The sequence below is a fragment of the Oncorhynchus clarkii genome, chromosome 20, assembly GCF_045791955.1.
Source record: "Oncorhynchus clarkii lewisi isolate Uvic-CL-2024 chromosome 20, UVic_Ocla_1.0, whole genome shotgun sequence".
In the NCBI taxonomy this organism is placed as follows: Eukaryota; Metazoa; Chordata; class Actinopteri; order Salmoniformes; family Salmonidae; genus Oncorhynchus; species Oncorhynchus clarkii.
Window position 1 is genome coordinate 84,963,402 of NC_092166.1, and position 20,074 is coordinate 84,983,475.

The 20,074-nt window shown below is 41.4% G+C and overlaps 1 protein-coding gene across 3 annotated transcripts in view; it reads left to right on the forward strand.

The window, feature by feature from the left end:
- The first annotated feature begins 9,540 nt into the window (after positions 1-9,540).
- Positions 9,541-20,074, forward strand: part of LOC139377005 (calphotin-like) — a 29,511-nt gene continuing 18,977 nt past the window's right edge. For all 3 annotated transcript variants that reach the window (XM_071120060.1, XM_071120059.1, XM_071120058.1), the window contains exon 1: positions 9,541-11,005. In XM_071120060.1, the coding sequence (XP_070976161.1) occupies positions 9,574-11,005 (1,432 nt within the window). In that variant the 5' untranslated portion in view covers positions 9,541-9,573. The remainder of the gene's footprint in view (positions 11,006-20,074) is intronic.

The window sequence follows — 20,074 nt, forward strand, 5'->3', positions numbered from 1 at the left end:
TGAGGGCAATTTAACTGTTGAGCTGAGATGAGGGCAGTCGAAGGGAGGCCCCTAAATGTCAGGTAATCCAAGAAAGGAAACAAGCCGGTGGTCAGTACTATGTGTACAATCAGTTGCCACTGTTCTGTTCCTCCTATATGAACATCTTCCAGAACCCTGAAATAACTGCCAACGTACTTATGGAAAGACTAGTACTACTGTTGACCCAAAGCTGTGACTGAATGTACATTGTAATGAATGTTATTACGATGATTCCAGGTGGTCTATATATCCTGATCGCAGATCTGTTCATCGGCTATGCTGTCTTACCTACTCCAATAGTTATTTTCTCCCATTGTCACACCAGCACAAACAGATCTGGGACCAGGCTATGTGCAATAGGGGTAAGACACCCATCAACTACAGAAACCTGCTGCGTTTATAGCCTGAGTGCCAGTCTGTGCCAGTCTTTTTTTTTGTGTGTGCTATCATTCCAACTCCTGGTCACTCGTTGTCATGTGACAATGAGCTGTGGAGTTGATAAGAGCAACAAAAAAAAACTGACAAAAACTGATCTGGAACCAGGCTAGCTGCGTTACCTTTCAGAACTGCTTCCAGTACCTTTCAACCAAGAAGATCCACACCAATAGACCTAAACTGAACTCCTACTGATTTGTCAGAGTTGGGGTCAAGCCCATTTGCATTCCAGTCAATTTAAGAAGCAAACTGAAATGTCAATTCCAATTGTCCAATTGTCTTCAATGCTATTCAATTAGAAACATTTGGGAATTGGAATTTGGTTTACATTCTGAATTGACTGCAATTGCATTTGGAATTGACCCCAGGCCTGTTATTTATCTGATTTTACATTTACACAGTAATATGTGTAGAATGATAAGGATTTTACACAGTAATATGTGTAGAATGATAATGATTTTACACAGTAATATGTGTAGAATGATAATGATTTTACACATTAATACGTGTAGAATGATAATGATTTTACACAGTGATACGTGTATAATGATAATGATTTTACACAGTGATACGTGTATAATGATAATGATTTTACACATTAATACGTGTATAATGATAATGATTTTACACATTAATACGTGTAGAATGATAATGATTTTACACATTAATATGTGTAGAATGATAATGATTTTACACAGTAATATGTGTAGAATGATAATGATTTTACACAGTAATATGTGTATAATGATAATGATTTTACACAGTAATATGTGTATAATGATAATGATTTTACACATTAATACGTGTATAATGATAATGATTTTACACAGTAATACGTGTATAATGATAATGATTTTACACAGTAATACATGTATTAATGGTGACTTTACATTTACACAGTGATACGTGTATAATGATAATGATTTCACACATTAATACGTGTATAATGATAATGATTTTACACATTAATACGTGTAGAATGATAATGATTTTACACATTAATATGTGTAGAATGATAATGATTTTACACAGTAATATGTGTATAATGATAATGATTTTACACAGTAATACGTGTATAATGATAATGATTTTACACAGTAATACGTGTATAATGATAATGATTTTACACAGTAATACATGTATTAATGGTGACTTTACATTTACACAGTGATACGTGTATAATGATAATGATTTTACACATTAATACGTGTAGAATGATAATGATTTTACACATTAATATGTGTATAATGATAATGATTTTACACAGTGATACGTGTATAATGATAATGATTTTACACAGTGATACGTGTATAATGATAATGATTTTACACATTAATACGTGTATAATGATAATGATTTTACACAGTAATATGTGTATAATGATAATGATTTTACACAGTGATACGTGTATAATGATAATGATTTTACACAGTGATACGTGTATAATGATAATGATTTTACACAGTGATACGTGTATAATGATAATGATTTTACACATTAATACGTGTATAATGATAATGATTTTACACAGCGATACGTGTATAATGATAATGATTTTACACATTAATACGTGTATAATGATAATGATTTTACACATTAATACGTGTATAATGATAATGATTTTACACATTAATACGTGTATAATGATAATGATTTTACACATTAATACGTGTATAAATGATGATAATGCTGACTTTAAATTTACGCAGTGATACGTGTATAAATGATGATAATGCATACATGCTAGAATTAAATTAGGAACAAATCCGCTGTATGCTTTATATGGTGCTAACTTACAACGGCGGTCATGCACTTTCTGACTCTGTGTACACGTGTCTGTGTGTGTGAGCATGCGTGTGTGTGAGCATGCGTGCATGAAAAAGTGTGTTTTGAGCTTTTGACTGCCCCCCACCCCACACTCCCTCACTCCCTCCCTCCCTCACTCCCTCACTCCCTCCCACACTCCCTCACTCCCTCCCACACTCCCTCTCTCCCTCACTCCCTCCCACCCTCCCTCACTCCCTCCCACACTCCCTCACTCCCTCCCACACTCCCTCTCACACTCCCTCCCTCACTCCCTCCACCCCCATTTTTTGTAAGTTGGTGAGGCCTCACTACACTGCACTGTGACTCCTTGCTTCCCAGCACCATCATCTACCCTCGGCTGTGTCCCAAATGACACCCTATCCCATAGGGCTCTGGTCAAATGTAGGGCACTATGTAGGGAATAGTGTTCCATTTGGGATACATTCTATTTCTGTTCAGTTTCTTTTTTTTTATAAACATTATTATCAAATGTTATTATATTATTATTGCTATTGTTATTATGACTGTTATTTTTCTTAGAGTTAAACATTTCAACTTATTTATATTTTTTTATACGAATAAATTGTTTTAAATGTCGGGCCTTTTTGGTTTTGTACAACGTGAACATGAAGAGAAGCAGAATGGTCTAGACACGTCATAACTGTTATACGAATGTTCTTAGATGTGTTATAACTGTTATACGAATGTTCTTAGATGTGTTATAACTGTTATACAAATGTTCTTAGATGTGGTATAACGGAGGAATGTCTCAGCTGTAAATGTAAGAGAGTATTAATGATGATGAGTTTTATAAAATATTCCTGAAAACACCAATGTATTCTACCTGTGTGAGCTTCCATGACTGTTTCACAGTGCTTCAGCACGGTATGTCTGTTTTAGCTACTAAAAGCCTAGAATCAGGCTGATTGTAGCCTAATAGAGAAAAAATCTATATTTTCATATTATATTATATCATATTATATTATAATTTTAAAAAAAATGTATTTTAGCCCCTTTTTCTGCCCAATTTCGATCTTGTTTCATCGTTGCAACTTCCCAATGGGCTCGGGAGGCAAAGGTTGAGTAATGCTTCCTCTGAAACATGACCTGCCAAACCGTGCCTCTTAACACCGGCTCGCTTAACCCGGAAGCAAGCCACTCCAATGTGTCGGAGGAAACACCGTTTCCGACCGAGGTCAGCCTGCAGGTGCCTGGCCCACCACAAGGAGTCGCTAGAGCACGATGAGCCAAGTAAAGACCCTGCCCCCCCGGCAAAAACCTCCCCTAACCCGGACAACGCTGGGCTAAATGGGTGCTGCCCTACAGGACTTCTGATCACGGCCTGTTGTGACACAGCCTGGGATCGAACCCAGGTTTGATCCATTTAAGCTAACAAAGGGTACGGTAGGCCTAAGCATTTAGCCATTATCTTTAACAAAAGCCACAGTACCCACAGTAGCATACACTCAAATACAACCAACACTGACAATGAGATATTTAAGGAGTGGATGTCGACTGAAGGATTTGGCAGACTAAATCTATGGATATTAATTCTGTCTGTCAAACAGGAAGGCCAGCCTCTTATTTCTTGAACAGGAAGAAGTAAGAACCAACACAAAGCCCTCTTGTTAGTAACGTAAAGTAAAATTAAAAATGAAGACTGTTTAATTCATTAATTAGGCCTTCTCGAATGTACTAACTTTCAGCACCCGTCTCGGCGGCTACCACTTTATAGTAATATAAGTTATGGAAATGATTTGAATATGACTTATTGTCAAAATAGCTTCATTATGGGCATCTATATTTTTAAATGAAATATAGCAGTAGCAAGCTTATCTCCGTTCCTCCTTCTCATCTCCCTCTCAATCTGAACAGGACATTGGTATAGCCTATAGTACAGGCGATGGATCATGTGATTGAGACCACACTAGGCACACTTGATATTGCACGCCCAGCAGAGAATCAGGGATGAGGGGCAGCATTGGGGCATATATAATAAGCAACTAATTTTTTCAAACACCGGGCGTAATGGCATTTAATCGTTTACAAATTTACATGACCATCCCCTTAACTGAATACAAAAAATACTAAACCCTCCCCTTGACTGAAATTGAAAAATCATGACCGCTCCCTAAGGTCAATGGATAGAATATGTGCAAGTTATAGGCTAGATATCCTGAGTAGGCAATATTTACTTTTATATGCTAGTCATTTTTGCAGAAAGATTGCAATTATCTTAAAGAGGTGTTCACAATAGCCCATAATGACATCACAATACCCCATAATGACATCACAATAGCCCATAATGACATCACAATACCCCATAATGACATCACAATAGCCCATAATGACATCACAATACCCCATAATGACTAAGAGAAAACTGGAGTTTGCTAAAAAGGCACCTAAGAGACTCTCAAACCATGAGAAACAAGGTTCTCTGGTCTGATGAAATCAAGATTGAACTCTTTGGCCTGAATGCCAAGCGTCACATCTGGAGGAAACCTGGCACCATCCCTACGGTGAAGCATGGTGGTGGCAGCATCATGCTGTGAGGATGTTTTTCAGCGGCAGGGACTGGAAGTCGAGACAACTTCGAGGGAAAGATGAACGGAGCAAAGTACAGAGAGATCCTTGATGAAAACCTGCTCCAGAGCGCTCAGGACCCCAAATGGTGTGAATAATATCGGAATGCACTGTATACGCTACCTGTTGCTGTCTTGGCCTGTATTCACAGAGCGTCTCAGTATAGGAGGTGATAATCTTATTCATTACGATCCTACTCTTAAGACGCTTTGTGGATACGGCCCAGGTATCTCAAAGACCTTTATTGTCTCTACTGAGACTATCTTGGTTAAATAAATACATTTTAAAAAATGTTCTAAATGATTAGCAGAGCCAGTCTCTCACTGTTGTTCTGTGATCTGGTTCTATTCACATGGAGGTGTTGGAACAAAATATGGACTACGACACAGCACAAAGTAAATGAGTCGTTTTTGGAACAGTGCTGCTTTTTGTCCACTAGGGTGTGCTCTCGGACAAGTTTATCTGAAGACCACTACAACACGTTTTTATTTTTATTTAACTAAGTCAGTTTAAGAACAAATTCCTATTTATAATGACGGCCTACCCGGGCGACGCAGGGCCAATCGCGAGCCGCCCTATGGGACTCCCAATCACGGTGGGATGTGATGCAGCCTGGATTTGAACAAGGGACTGTAGTGACGCCTCTTGGACGCCTCGTCCATTCATGCTAGAAGACAGGATGATTAGCATTATCCAAGATGCACGTCATCACCCTGAATCATTGTTATTCAATCTGACATTTTAATTCCTCTGATGGTAACAGAAGTACAACGAGCAACAACCACACATTAAAATGTACCATAGTCCGTCCAAGAGTCAATTATGCTGTAAGACATAATTTAAATATCTTATTTGACTAATCCGGATATTTACCAGTGTTGTGATAATAAAGATATAAACACGGCTTTTGTTAAATAAGGTGAGGATTATAATATAAGCAACCAGAAGTCAAAATATGGATTGAGGCACGTTAAAGGCCCAGAGCAGTCAAAATTCAGTTTTACCCGTGTTTTAGATCATATGATGAAACTAACACCGTAAAATTGTGAAAACATTTGATCGGTGTTATTTCCTGATAGCTGCTGGTTGAAAATACAGTCTACATAGGACTTTCCATGGCGATGTCAACATGGTTAAGCGACCAATAAGAAAGAGAGTTCCAAACCTCTCTCGGCCAATAACAGCTAGTTTTCGGTTATCCCCTCCTCACTCAGACCACTCCCAGACAGTCCCAGCTAAGATCTTGTTTGAGAAGTCGTTTCTTTTGTCTCTACTTTTACCAATTTAAATAGAAATCAATTACAATAATGTACTTTATTGTTACCGAGAAATTATTTGATATTTATAAACAAAATGGCTGCATTGAGCTTTGAATTGTTTATTTTATTTGACTGTTTATCCTTTTAATATATAAAGTAGATCCCCTTCCTTGGCTCCCACCATAGTCTGTCTTCCAGAACTGACCTGTCCACGTCACCACACTTATCATTCATTACCTGCAACCTACTACTGTACACAGCACACACACACAACCAGACTTTACCCTCCCATATCATATCTTTCTCCACAGGAGCAGCATGTTGATACACTGTACTGTTGTCAAAGGTGTGCTATCTGATGTTCTGTCACCAAGGAAGCACGGAGCTGCTTGTAGATTGTAGGAATTACAAAGGAATTACAAAGGAATTACAAAGGAATTACAAATAATTTGTTAAATAATACATAAGGGGAATAGAAAGTATATATACTATACTATACCCCATACTATACTATACTATATACTATACCCTATACTATACCCTATACTATACTACATACTATACTATATACTATACTATACTGTACTATATACTATACGATATACTATACTATACTACACTATATACTATACAATATACTATACTATATCCTATATACTATACTATACTACATACTATACTATACTGTACTATATACTATACAACATACTATATACTATACTATACTATATACTGTACTATACTATATACTATATACTATACTATACCCTATACTATACTACATACTATACTATAATATATACTATGCTGTACTATATACTATATACTATACTATACTATATACTATATACTATACCATATACTCTACTCTACTATATACTATATACTATACTATACTATACTGTATACTACAATATACTATACTATATACTATACTATATACTATACTATACAATATACTATGTACTATACTGTACTATATAGTATACTATACTATACTATACTATACCATATACTGTGCTATACAATACTATATACTATACTATATACTATACTATATACTATACCATACACTATACTATACACTATACTATACCCTATACTATACTACATGCTATACTATATACTATACTATACTGTACTATATACTATACGATATACTATACTATACTACACTATATACTATACAATATACTATACTATATCCTATATACTATACTATACTACATACTATACTATACTGTACTATATACTATACAACATACTATATACTATACTATACTATATACTGTACTATACTATATACTATATACTATACTATACCCTATACTATACTACATACTATACTATAATATATACTATACTGTACTATATACTATATACTATACTATACTATATACTATATACTATACCATATACTCTACTCTACTATATACTATATACTATACTATACTATACTGTATACTACAATATACTATACTATATACTATACTATACAATATACTATGTACTATACTGTACTATATAGTATACTATACTATACTATACTATACCATATACTGTGCTATACAATACTATATACTATACTATATACTATACTATATACTATACCATACACTATACTATACACAATATACTATACTATATACTATACTACACTATATACACTACTATAGTATACTATACTATACTATATAATATGTACTATATATTGTATACTATACTATACTATATACTATACTATATACTACACTATACTATATAACATGTACTATATATTGTATACTATACTATACTATATACTATACTATATACTATACTATATACTATACTATATACCATACACTATACTATATACCATACTATACACTATACTATACTGTACTATACTATATACTATACTATATACTATACTATATACTAAACGATACTATACTATATACTATACTATATACTATATGCTATACTATACTATATACTATACTATATACTATAATATATACTATACTATACTATATACTAAGTATATATAATACAGAATAAAACACATGTTTGCAGAATGGCTGAAACCAAATGCAGTGAAGGACTGTGTCTTCAACATAGAAATACACAGAGTTTACCAAACTATTTAGAAACACCTTCCTGATACCGAGTTGCCCTTAGGACAGTCCCAATTCGTCAGTGTCGAAAGCGTTCCACAGGGATGCTGGTCCATGTTGACTCCAATGCTTTCCCACAGTTGTGTCAAATTGGCTGGAAGTCCTTTGGGATTGTGGACCATTCTTGGAACACACAGGAAGTGTTGAGCGTGAAATATCCAGTAGCGTTTCAGTTCTGGACACAAACCGGTGCGTCTGGTACCTACTACCATACCTCGTTCAACGACACTCAAATATGTTGTTTTACCCATTCACCCTCTGAACGACACACATACACAATACATGTCTCAAATGTCTCAGGGCTTAAAAATCCTTCTTTTACCCGTCTCCTCCCCTTCATCTACACTGATTGAAGTGGCTTTAACAAGTGACATCAATAAGGGATCATAGCTTTCACCTGGATTCACCTGGTCAGTCTATGTCATGGAAAGAGCAGGTGTTCCTAATGTTTTGTCCACTCTGTGTATAATCTAGTCATTCTACCTCTATGTTCTCAAAGACGTTATGATTAGCTGCTCAGCTGATCTGAGATCACCTTATAACAAATGTGATTTTTAGCACTGATGAAGCTAAACATGTGAATCTTAATTAGTTCCCTCTGAGGAAGTTCAAGTGATGGGATTACTGGGATTAGATTCATTCAATATTTTTTAGGAGATGGAGCGAGCACTTGGTGAGAGGAGAGAGGTTTCCCAGCAGAGGAGAAGAGAGGATGTAACAGAGACAAGCGCTATGGTGAGCATGAACGTTCTCTCTCAACGGGAGATAACACGACTAACATGAAAAAAGGTGATATGCACATCCCAAACTTGCTGGGTAAAAATATACTGTAGATAAAGAATGAAAAAAAGACCTGGATAAACCATGGTGTCTAGGCTATGCAGTCATGCAGGACAGCCCACAATTCCAGCCCACTACAGTCTGTCCAGGCAGGCCTTTCCTTATCAACAGACCTTTGAACCCGGTGTCGATACTCCGTGCCTCGCTGTCTCCCTGGCCTAGTCAGCAGCCAAAGTCCTCTCTGCCTCTTACACAGCCTCAGTCAGTACTCTGAGTCTATTGATCCTATGTGCCTCTCGTTCTCACACCTTGTCAACAACAGGCACCCTGGTCCTCTCCTGTCCAGCTGTCCCAGACCTCCAGCGGAGTGTGGACGTCTTTCTCTGCCTACCAACACTTCCCCCCCCCCCTTCTGCTTCGACTCCGTCTGCCTGGATCCAAATGTGGATGTCTTCCTCTTAGACCTACCCGTCTAGACCCCCCCCCCTCCCCTGTGCTGTGACTTCCTCTCTGTCTGTCTCGCCACCATGCTGCCGCGCACCTCAGCCTTCCTTCTGCTCTCTCTCTGCCTCTCCTGGGGGATGTCTGCTTCTCTGGTCAGGAACATCACTCCTGAAGAGGAAGTCCCAGAAGCAGAAACCAAGTTAGGGGATGATACCGTCACTGCTACCGAGGGTGATACCGTTGCTGCTGCTGCTGCTACCGAGGGTGATACCGTTGCTGCTGCTGCTGCTACCGAGGGTGATACTGTTGCTGCTGCTACCGAGGATTATACCGTGGGGGCAGATAACCTGGTTGTTGATGATACGCCTATCGCTGTAGATATCAGGGTGGAGGGTGATACCATGGGGGCAGATAGCCTGGTTGTTGATGATACGCCTATCGCTGTAGATATCAGGGTGGAGGGTGATACCGTGGGGGCAGATAGCCTGGTTGTTGATGATACGCCTACCGCTGTAGATATCAGGGTGGAGGGTGATACCGTGGAGGCAGATAGCCTGGTTGTTGATGATACGCCTATCGCTGTAGATATCAGGGTGGAGGGTGATACCGTGGGGGCAGATAGCCTGGTTGTTGATGATACGCCTACCGCTGTAGATATCAGGGTGGAGGGTGATACCGTGGGGGCAGATAGCCTGGTTGTTGATGATACGCCTACTGCTGTAGATATCCGGGTGGAGGGTGATACCGTGGGGGCAGATAGCCTGGTTGTTGATGATACGCCTACCGCTGTAGATATCCGGGTGGAGGGTGATACCGTGGAGGCAGATAGCCTGGTTGTTGATGATACGCCTACTGCTGTAGATATCAGGGTGGAGGGTGATACCGTGGGGGCAGATAGCCTGGTTGTTGATGATACGCCTGCAGTGGAGGAACCTGTAGAAGACACCCCAGTGGCCGAAGACCTGGTGGCCGACAAGCCTGTTGCAGATACCGTTGTAGCTGGGGCATTTGTAGTCAAGGAAGCAGTTGCGGACTCCCCTGTTGTTGATGCTCCGCTAGTAAACGCCCCTGTCATGGCAGATGAAGTTCCAGACACAGAGGCCCTCACGGTGGACATGCCAGTGGTGGAAGACCCTGCTTACATGGATCCGGAGACCCTTGTTAAAGAGGCCCTGATAACAGAAGCCATGATTAAAGAGTTGTCTGCCCAGGTGGAGGAGGAAGACCTCGCTAAAGAGACTGAGATTCAGGACGCCATCTTGAAAGATTTGGCTGACCAGGAGGCACTAGAAAAAGCGACAGAGGCCATTGAAGAGGCAGCAGAGGCAGAGGCAGAAGCTACAGCGGAGGATACAGCCAGCCCTGTGGTACCTGTCGTCGAAGCCCAGGAAGGGGACTCTGACTGGGGCTTGGTTTCCATCAAAGAGAGCCTCCAGGCAGCCAATGGATACTTTGACTCCCTGGTGGAATTGATGGGGGGACGCAACGGATTGTGTCAGTACAAATGCAAATACGGTAAGGATGGGACAGGAGTTGTGTGTGTCTATCAGTGATTACAGTAACATCTCAGTATGACTCCATGGTGTTGCCATGTCAAGCCTGGCTATAGACACCTAGGGCTCGATTCAATCCGTATTTGCGGAAGTTCAGGGCTATAGCGCGTTCTAGATTTAAAGATCATGTCCGATTGAGCCGACATGTGCAGCCGTAAATGCAGTCTCCGCGAAAGCGACGACATTAAACTGAAATGCAGCTATACCACTGAGCTTCCATGATGTGGACGGAATCGAGCTCTGAACGTAACAGAACCTAGATACTGAGTGTTATCCTGAACGTAACAGAACCTAGATACTGAGTGTTATCCTGATGTAACAGAACCTAGATACTGAGTGTTATCCTGAATGTAACAGAACCTAGATACTGAGTGTTATCCTGAATGTAACAGAACCTAGATACTGAGTGTTATCCTGAATGTAACAGAACCTAGATACTGAGTGTTATCCTGAATGTAACAGAACATAGATACTGAGTGTTATCCTTGTAGAGAAGCCAACTTGATTTGTTGAAGAACAGATCACACTGTACCCCTTTAGGATCTTACACAAACACCATTGGTTAGGTCAGGGCTCTCCGATCCTGTTCCTGGAGAGATACCGTCCTGTAGGTTTTAACTCCAACCCTGTTCCTGGAGAGATACCCTCCTGTAGGTTTTAACTCCAACCCTGTTCCTGGAGAGATACCGTCCTGTAGGTTTTAACTCCAACCCTGTTCCTGGAGAGATACCGTCCTGTAGGTTTTAACTCCAACCCTGTTCCTGGAGAGATACCCTCCTGTAGGTTTTAACTCCAACCCTGTTCCTGGAGAGATACCGTCATGTAGGTTTTAACTCCAACCCTGTTCCTGGAGAGATACCGTCCTGTAGGTTTTAACTCCAACACTGTTCCTGGAGAGATACCATCCTGTAGGTTTTAACTCCAACCCTGTTCCTGGAGAGATACCGTCCTGTAGGTTTTAACTCCAACCCTGTTCCTGGAGAGATACCGTCCTGTAGGTTTTAACTCCAACCCTGTTCCTGGAGAGATACCGTCCTGTAGGTTTTAACTCCAACCCTGTTCCTGGAGAGATACCGTCCTGTAGGTTTTAACTCCAACCCTGTTCCTGGAGAGATACCCTCCTGGAGGTTTTAACTCCAACCCTGTTCCTGGAGAGATACCGTCCTGTAGGTTTTAACTCCAACCCTGTTCCTGGAGAGATACCGTCCTGTAGGTTTTAACTCCAACCCTGTTCCTGGAGAGATACCGTCCTGTAGGTTTTAACTCCAACCCTAATCTAGTCGCCTGATTCTAATAATTAGCTGGTTGATAAACTGAACCAGGTTAGTTACACCTGGGGTCAGTGTTACCATAACATTATAAAGTCTAAGTGATATAGATCAACCTGAGATACAGTACAAATAGATCATAGTTATTACAATATGGCTTACAGGGTACATTCCAATATATACACCAGCATACCACAGTGAAGGTATGTCCACACTAGTATACCACAGTGAAGGTATATCCACACCAGCATACCACAGTGAAGGTATATCCACACCAGCATACCACAGTGAAGGTATATCCACACCAGCATACCACAGTGAAGGTATATCCACACCAGCATACCACAGTGAAGGTATATCCACACCAGCATACCACAGTGAAGGTATATCCACACCAGCATACCACAGTGAAGGTATATCCACACCAGCATACCACAGTGAAGGTATATCCACACCAGCATACCACAGTGAAGGTATGTCCACATCAGCATACCACAGTGAAGGTATGTCCACACTAGCATACCACAGTGAAGGTATATCCACACTAGGTTTCCACAGTGAAGGTATATACACACTAGCATACCACAGTGAAGGTATATCCACACCAGCATACCACAGTGAAGGTATGTCCACACTAGGTTACCACAGTGAAGGTATATCCACACCAGCATACCACAGTGAAGGTATATCCACACCAGCATACCACAGTGAAGCTATGTCCACACTAGGTTACCACAGTGAAGGTATATCCACACCAGCATACCACAGTGAAGGTATGTCCACACTAGCATACCCCAGTGAAGGTATATCCACACCAGCATACCACAGTGAAGGTATATCCACACTAGGTTACCACAGTGAAAGTATATCCACACCAGCATACCACAGTGAAGCTATGTCCACACTAGGTTACCACAGTGAAGGTATATCCACACCAGCATACCACAGTGAAGGTATATCCACACCAGCAAACCACAGTGAAGGTATATCCACACCAGCAAACCACAGTGAAAGTATATCCACACCAGCATACCACAGTGAAGGTATATCAAATCAAATCAAATCAAATTTATTTATATAGCCCTTCGTACATCAGCTGATATCTCAAAGTGCTGTACAGAAACCCAGCCTAAAACCCCAAACAGCAAGCAATGCAGGTGTAGAAGCACGGTGGCTAGGAAAAACTCCCTAGAAAGGCCAAAACCTAGGAAGAAACCTAGAGAGGAACCAGGCTATGTGGGGTGGCCAGTCCTCTTCTGGCTGTGCCGGGTGGAGATTATAACAAAACATGGTCAAGATGTTCAAATGTTCATAAATGACCAGCATGGTCGAATAATAATAAGGCAGAATAGTTGAAACTGGAGCAGCAGCACAGTCAGGTGGACTGGGGACAGCAAGGAGTCATCATGTCAGGTATTCCTGGGGCATGGTCCTATGGCTCAGGTCCTCCGAGAGAGAGAAAGAAAGAGAGAATTAGAGAGAGCATATGTGGGATGGCCAGTCCTCTTCTGGCTGTGCCGGGTGGAGATTATAACAGAACATGGCCAAGATGTTCAAATGTTCATAAATGACCAGCATGGTCGAATAATAATAAGGCAGAACAGTTGAAACTGGAGCAGCAGCACAGCCAGGTGGACTGGGGACAGCAAGGAGTCATCATGTCAGGTAGTCCTGGGGCATGGTCCTAGGGCTCAGGTCCTCCGAGAGAGAGAAAGAGAGAAGGAGAGAATTAGAGAGAGCACACTTAGATTCACACAGGACACCGAATAGGACAGGAGAAGTACTCCAGATATAACAAACTGACCCTAGCCCCCCGACACATAAACTACTGCAGCATAAATACTGGAGGCTGAGACAGGAGGGGTCAGGAGACACTGTGGCCCCATCCGAGGACACCCCCGGACAGGGCCAAACAGGAAGGATATAACCCCACCCACTTTGCCAAAGCACAGCCCCCACAACACTAGAGGGATATCTTCAACCACCAACTTACCATCCTGAGACAAGGCTGAGTATAGCCCACAAAGACCTCCGCCACGGCACAACCCAAGGGGGGGGGGGAGGCGCCAACCCAGACAGGATGACCACATCAGTGACTCAACCCACTCAGGTGACGCACCCCCTCCAGGGACGGCATGAGAGAGCCCCAGTAAAGCCAGTGACTCAGCCCCTCTAATAGGGTTAGAGGCAGAGAATCCCAGTGGAAAGAGGGGAACCGGCCAGGCAGAGACAGCAAGGGCGGTTCGTTGCTCCAGAGCCTTTCCGTTCACCCTCCCACTCCTGGGCCAGACTACACTCAATCATATGACCCACTGAAGAGATGAGTCTTCAGTAGAGACTTAAAGGTTGAGACCGAGTTTGCGTCTCTGACATGGGTAGGCAGACCGTTCCATAAAAATGGAGCTCTATAGGAGAAAGCCCTGCCTCCAGCTGTTTGCTTAAAAATTCTAGGGACAATTAGGAGGCCTGCGTCTTGTGACCGTAGCGTACGTGTAGGTATGTACGGCAGGACCAAATCAGAGAGATAGGTAGGAGCAAGCCCATGTAATGCTTTGTAGGTTAGCAGTAAAACCTTGAAATCAGCCCTTGCTTTGACAGGAAGCCAGTGTAGAGAGGCTAGCACTGGAGTAATATGATAAAATTTGTTGGTTCTAGTCAGGATTCTAGCAGCCGTATTTAGCACTAACTGAAGTTTATTTAGTGCTTTATCCGGGTAGCCGGAAAGTAGAGCATTGCAGTAGTCTAACCTGGAAGTGACAAAAGCATGGATTAATTTTTCTGCATCATTTTTGGACAGAAAGTTTCTGATTTTTGCAATGTTACGTAGATGGAAAAAAGCTGTCCTTGAAATGGTCTTGATATGTTCTTCAAAAGAGAGATCAGGGTCCAGAGTAACGCCGAGGTCCTTCACAGTTTTATTTGAGACGACTGTACAACCATTAAGATTAATTGTCAGATTCAACAGAAGATCTCTTTGTTTCTTGGGACCTAGAACAAGCATCTCTGTTTTGTCCGAGTTTAAAAGTAGAAAGTTTGCAGCCATCCACTTCCTTATGTCTGAAACACATTCTTCTAGCAAGGGCAATTTTGGGGCTTCACCATGTTTAATTGAAATGTACAGCTGTGTGTCATCCGCATAGCAGTGAAAGTTAACATTATGTTTTCGAATGACATCCCCAAGAGGTAAAATATATAGTGAAAACAATAGTGGTCCTAAAACGGAACCTTGAGGAACACCGAAATTTACAGTTGATTTGTCAGAGGACAAACCATTCACAGAGACAAACTGATATCTTTCCGACAGATAAGATCTAAACCAGGCCAGAACTTGTCCGTGTAGACCAATTTGGGTTTCCAATCTCTCCAAAAGAATGTGGTGATCGATGGTATCAAAAGCAGCACTAAGGTCTAGGAGCACGAGGACAGATGCAGAGCCTCGGTCCGATGCCATTAAAATGTCATTTACCACCTTCACAAGTGCCGTCTCAGTGCTATGATGGGGTCTAAAACCAGACTGAAGCATTTCGTATACATTGTTTGTCTTCAGGAAGGCAGTGAGTTGTTGCGTAACAGCCTTTTCTAAAATTTTTGAGAGGAATGGAAGATTCGATATAGGCCGATAGTTTTTTATATTTTCTGGGTCAAGGTTTGGCTTTTTCAAGAGAGGCTTTATTACTGCCACTTTTAGTGAGTTTGGTACACATCCGGTGGATAGAGAGCCGTTTATTATGTTCAACATAGGAGGGCCAAGCACAGGAAGCAGCTCTTTCAGTAGTTTAGTTGGAATAGGGTCCAGTATGCAGCTTGAAGGTTTAGAGGCCATGATTATTTTCATCATTGTGTCAAGAGATATAGTACTAAAACACTTGAGCGTCTCTCTTGATCCTAGGTCCTGGCAGAGTTGTGCAGACTCAGGACAACTGAGCTTTGAAGGAATACGCAGATTTAAGGAGGAGTCCGTAATTTGCTTTCTAATAATCATAATCTTTTCCTCAAAGAAGTTCATGAATTTATCACTGCTAAAGTGAAAGTCATCCTCTCTTGGGGAATGCTGCTTTTTAGTTAGCTTTGCGACAGTATCAAAAAGGAATTTCGGATTGTTCTTATTTTCCTCAATTAAGTTAGAAAAATAGGATGATCGAGCAGCAGTAAGGGCTCTTCGGTACTGCACAGTACTGTCTTTCCAAGCTAGTCGGAAGACTTCCAGTTTGGTGTGGCGCCATTTCCGTTCCAATTTTCTGGAAGCTTGCTTCAGAGCTCGGGTATTTTCTGTGTACCAGGGAGCTAGTTTCTTATGAGAAATGTTTTTAGTTTTTAGGGGTGCAACTGCATCTAGGGTATTGCGCAAGGTTAAGTTGAGTTCCTCAGTTAGGTGGTTAACTGATTTTTGTCCTCTGGTGTCCTTGGGTAGACAAAGGGAATCTGGAAGGACATCAAGGAATCTTTGTGTTGTCTGTGAATTTATAGCACGACTTTTGATGATCCTTGGTTGGGGTCTGAGCAGATTATTTGTTGCAATTGCAAACGTAATAAAATGGTGGTCCGATAGTCCAGGATTATGAGGAAAAACATTAAGATCCACAACATTTATTCCATGGGACAAAACTAGGTCCAGCGTATGACTGTGACAGTGAGTGGGTCCAGAGACATGTTGGACAAAACCCACTGAGTCGATGATGGCTCCGAAAGCCTTTTGGAGTGGGTCTGTGGACTTTTCCATGTGAATATTAAAGTCACCAAATATTAGAATATTATCCGCTATGACTACAAGGTCCGATAGGAATTCAGGGAACTCAGTGAATATATATATATATATCCACACTAGCATACCCCAGTGAATGTATATCCACACCAGCATACCCCAGTGAAGGTATATTCACACTAGCATACCACAGTGAATGTATATCCACACTAGCATACCCCAGTGAATGTATATCCACACCAGCATACCCCAGTGAAGGTATATTCACACTAGCATACCACAGTGAAGGTATATCCACACTAGCATACCACAGTGAAGGTATATCCACACTAGCATACCCCAGTGAAGGTATATCCACACCAGCATACCCCAGTGAATGTATATCCACACCAGCATACCCCAGTGAAGGTATATCCACACAAGCATACCACAGTGAAGGTATATCCACACCAGCATACCACAGTGAAGGTATATCCACACCAGCATACCACAGTGAAGGTATGTCCACACTAGCATACCACAGTGAAGGTATATCCACACTAGGTTACCACAGTGAAGGTATATCCACACCAGCATACCACAGTGAAGGTATATCCACACCAGCATACCACAGTGAAGGTATATCCACACTAGCATACCCCAGTGAATGTATATCCACACCAGCATACCCCAGTGAAGGTATATTCACACTAGCATACCACAGTGAATGTATATCCACACTAGCATACCCCAGTGGATGTATATCCACACCAGCATACCCCAGTGAAGGTATATTCACACTAGCATACCACAGTGAAGGTATATCCACACTAGCATACCACAGTGAAGGTATATCCACACTAGCATACCCCAGTGAAGGTATATCCACACCAGCATACCCCAGTGAATGTATATCCATACCAGCATACCCCAGTGAAGGTATATCCACACAAGCATACCACAGTGAAGGTATATCCACACCAGCATACCACAGTGAAGGTATATCCACACCAGCATACCACAGTGAAGCTATGTCCACACTAGGTCACCACAGTGAAGGTATATCCACACCAGCATACCACAGTGAAGGTATATCCACACCAGCAAACCACAGTGAAGGTATATCCACACCAGCAAACCACAGTGAAAGTATATCCACACCAGCATACCACAGTGAAGGTATATCCACACTAGCATACCCCAGTGAATGTATATCCACACCAGCATACCCCAGTGAAGGTATATTCACACTAGCATACCACAGTGAATGTATATCCACACTAGCATACCCCAGTGAATGTATATCCACACCAGCATACCCCAGTGAAGGTATATTCACACTAGCATACCACAGTGAAGGTATATCCACACTAGCATACCACAGTGAAGGTATATCCACACTAGCATACCCCAGTGAAGGTATATCCACACCAGCATACCCCAGTGAATGTATATCCACACCAGCATACCCCAGTGAAGGTATATCCACACAAGCATACCACAGTGAAGGTATATCCACACCAGCATACCACAGTGAAGGTTTATCCACACCAGCATACCACAGTGAAGGTATGTCCACACTAGCATACCACAGTGAAGGTATATCCACACTAGGTTACCACAGTGAAGGTATATCCACACCAGCATACCACAGTGAAGGTATATCCACACCAGCATACCACAGTGAAGGTATGTCCACACTAGCATACCACAGTGAAGGTATATCCACACTAGGTTACCACAGTGAAGGTATATCCACACTAGCATACCACAGTGAAGGTATATCCACACCAGCATACCACAGTGAAGGTATGTCCACACTAGGTTACCACAGTGATGGTATATCCACACCAGCATACCACAGTGAAGGTATATCCACACCAGCATACCACAGTGAAGCTATGTCCACACTAGGTTACCACAGTGAAGGTATATCCACACCAGCATACCACAGTGAAGGTATGTCCACACTAGCATACCCCAGTGAAGGTATATCCACACCAGCATACCACAGTGAAGGTATATCCACACTAGGTTACCACAGTGAAAGTATATCCACACCAGCATACCACAGTGAAGCTATGTCCACACTAGGTTACCACAGTGAAGGTATATCCACACCAGCATACCACAGTGAAGGTATATCCACACCAGCAAACCACAGTGAAGGTATATCCACACCAGCAAACCACAGTGAAAGTATATCCACACCAGCATACCACAGTGAAGGTATATCCACACTAGCATACCCCAGTGAATGTATATCCACACCAGCATACCCCAGTGAAGGTATATTCACACTAGCATACCACAGTGAATGTATATCCACACTAGCATACCCCAGTGAATGTATATCCACACCAGCATACCCCAGTGAAGGTATATTCACACTAGCATACCACAGTGAAGGTATATCCACACTAGCATACCACAGTGAAGGTATATCCACACTAGCATACCCCAGTGAAGGTATATCCACACCAGCATACCCCAGTGAATGTATATCCACACCAGCATACCCCAGTGAAGGTATATCCACACCAGCATACCCCAGTGAAGGTATATCCACACTGCTTCATTCTAAGTATGTGCTCGTATATCATGACACCACAACCGTGCTACATTCCAGTTTCCACACTAGCCCAGTATATCGCTCCATACTTAGTACAGTAGTATCATATGATTGCATGGACACTGGAACAGCGAAAACCTATGGATCTATACAGGAGCCACTCCGAGTTCCCTGTCATGTTCTATATAAACAGTGGGGCAAAAAAGTATTTAGTCAGCCACCAATTGTGCAAGTTCTCCCACTTAAAAAGATGAGAGAGGCCTGTAATTTTCATCATAGGTACACTTCAACTATGACAGACAAAATTAGAAAAAAATCCAGAAAATCTCATAGTAGGATTTTTACTGAATTTATTTGCAAATTATGTTGGAAAATAAGTATTTGGTCAATAACAAAAGTTTATCTCAATACTTTGTTAAATACCCTTTGTTGGCAATGACAGAGGTCAAACATTTTCTGTAAGTCTTCACAAGGTTTTCACACACTGTTGCTGGTATTTTGGCCCATTCC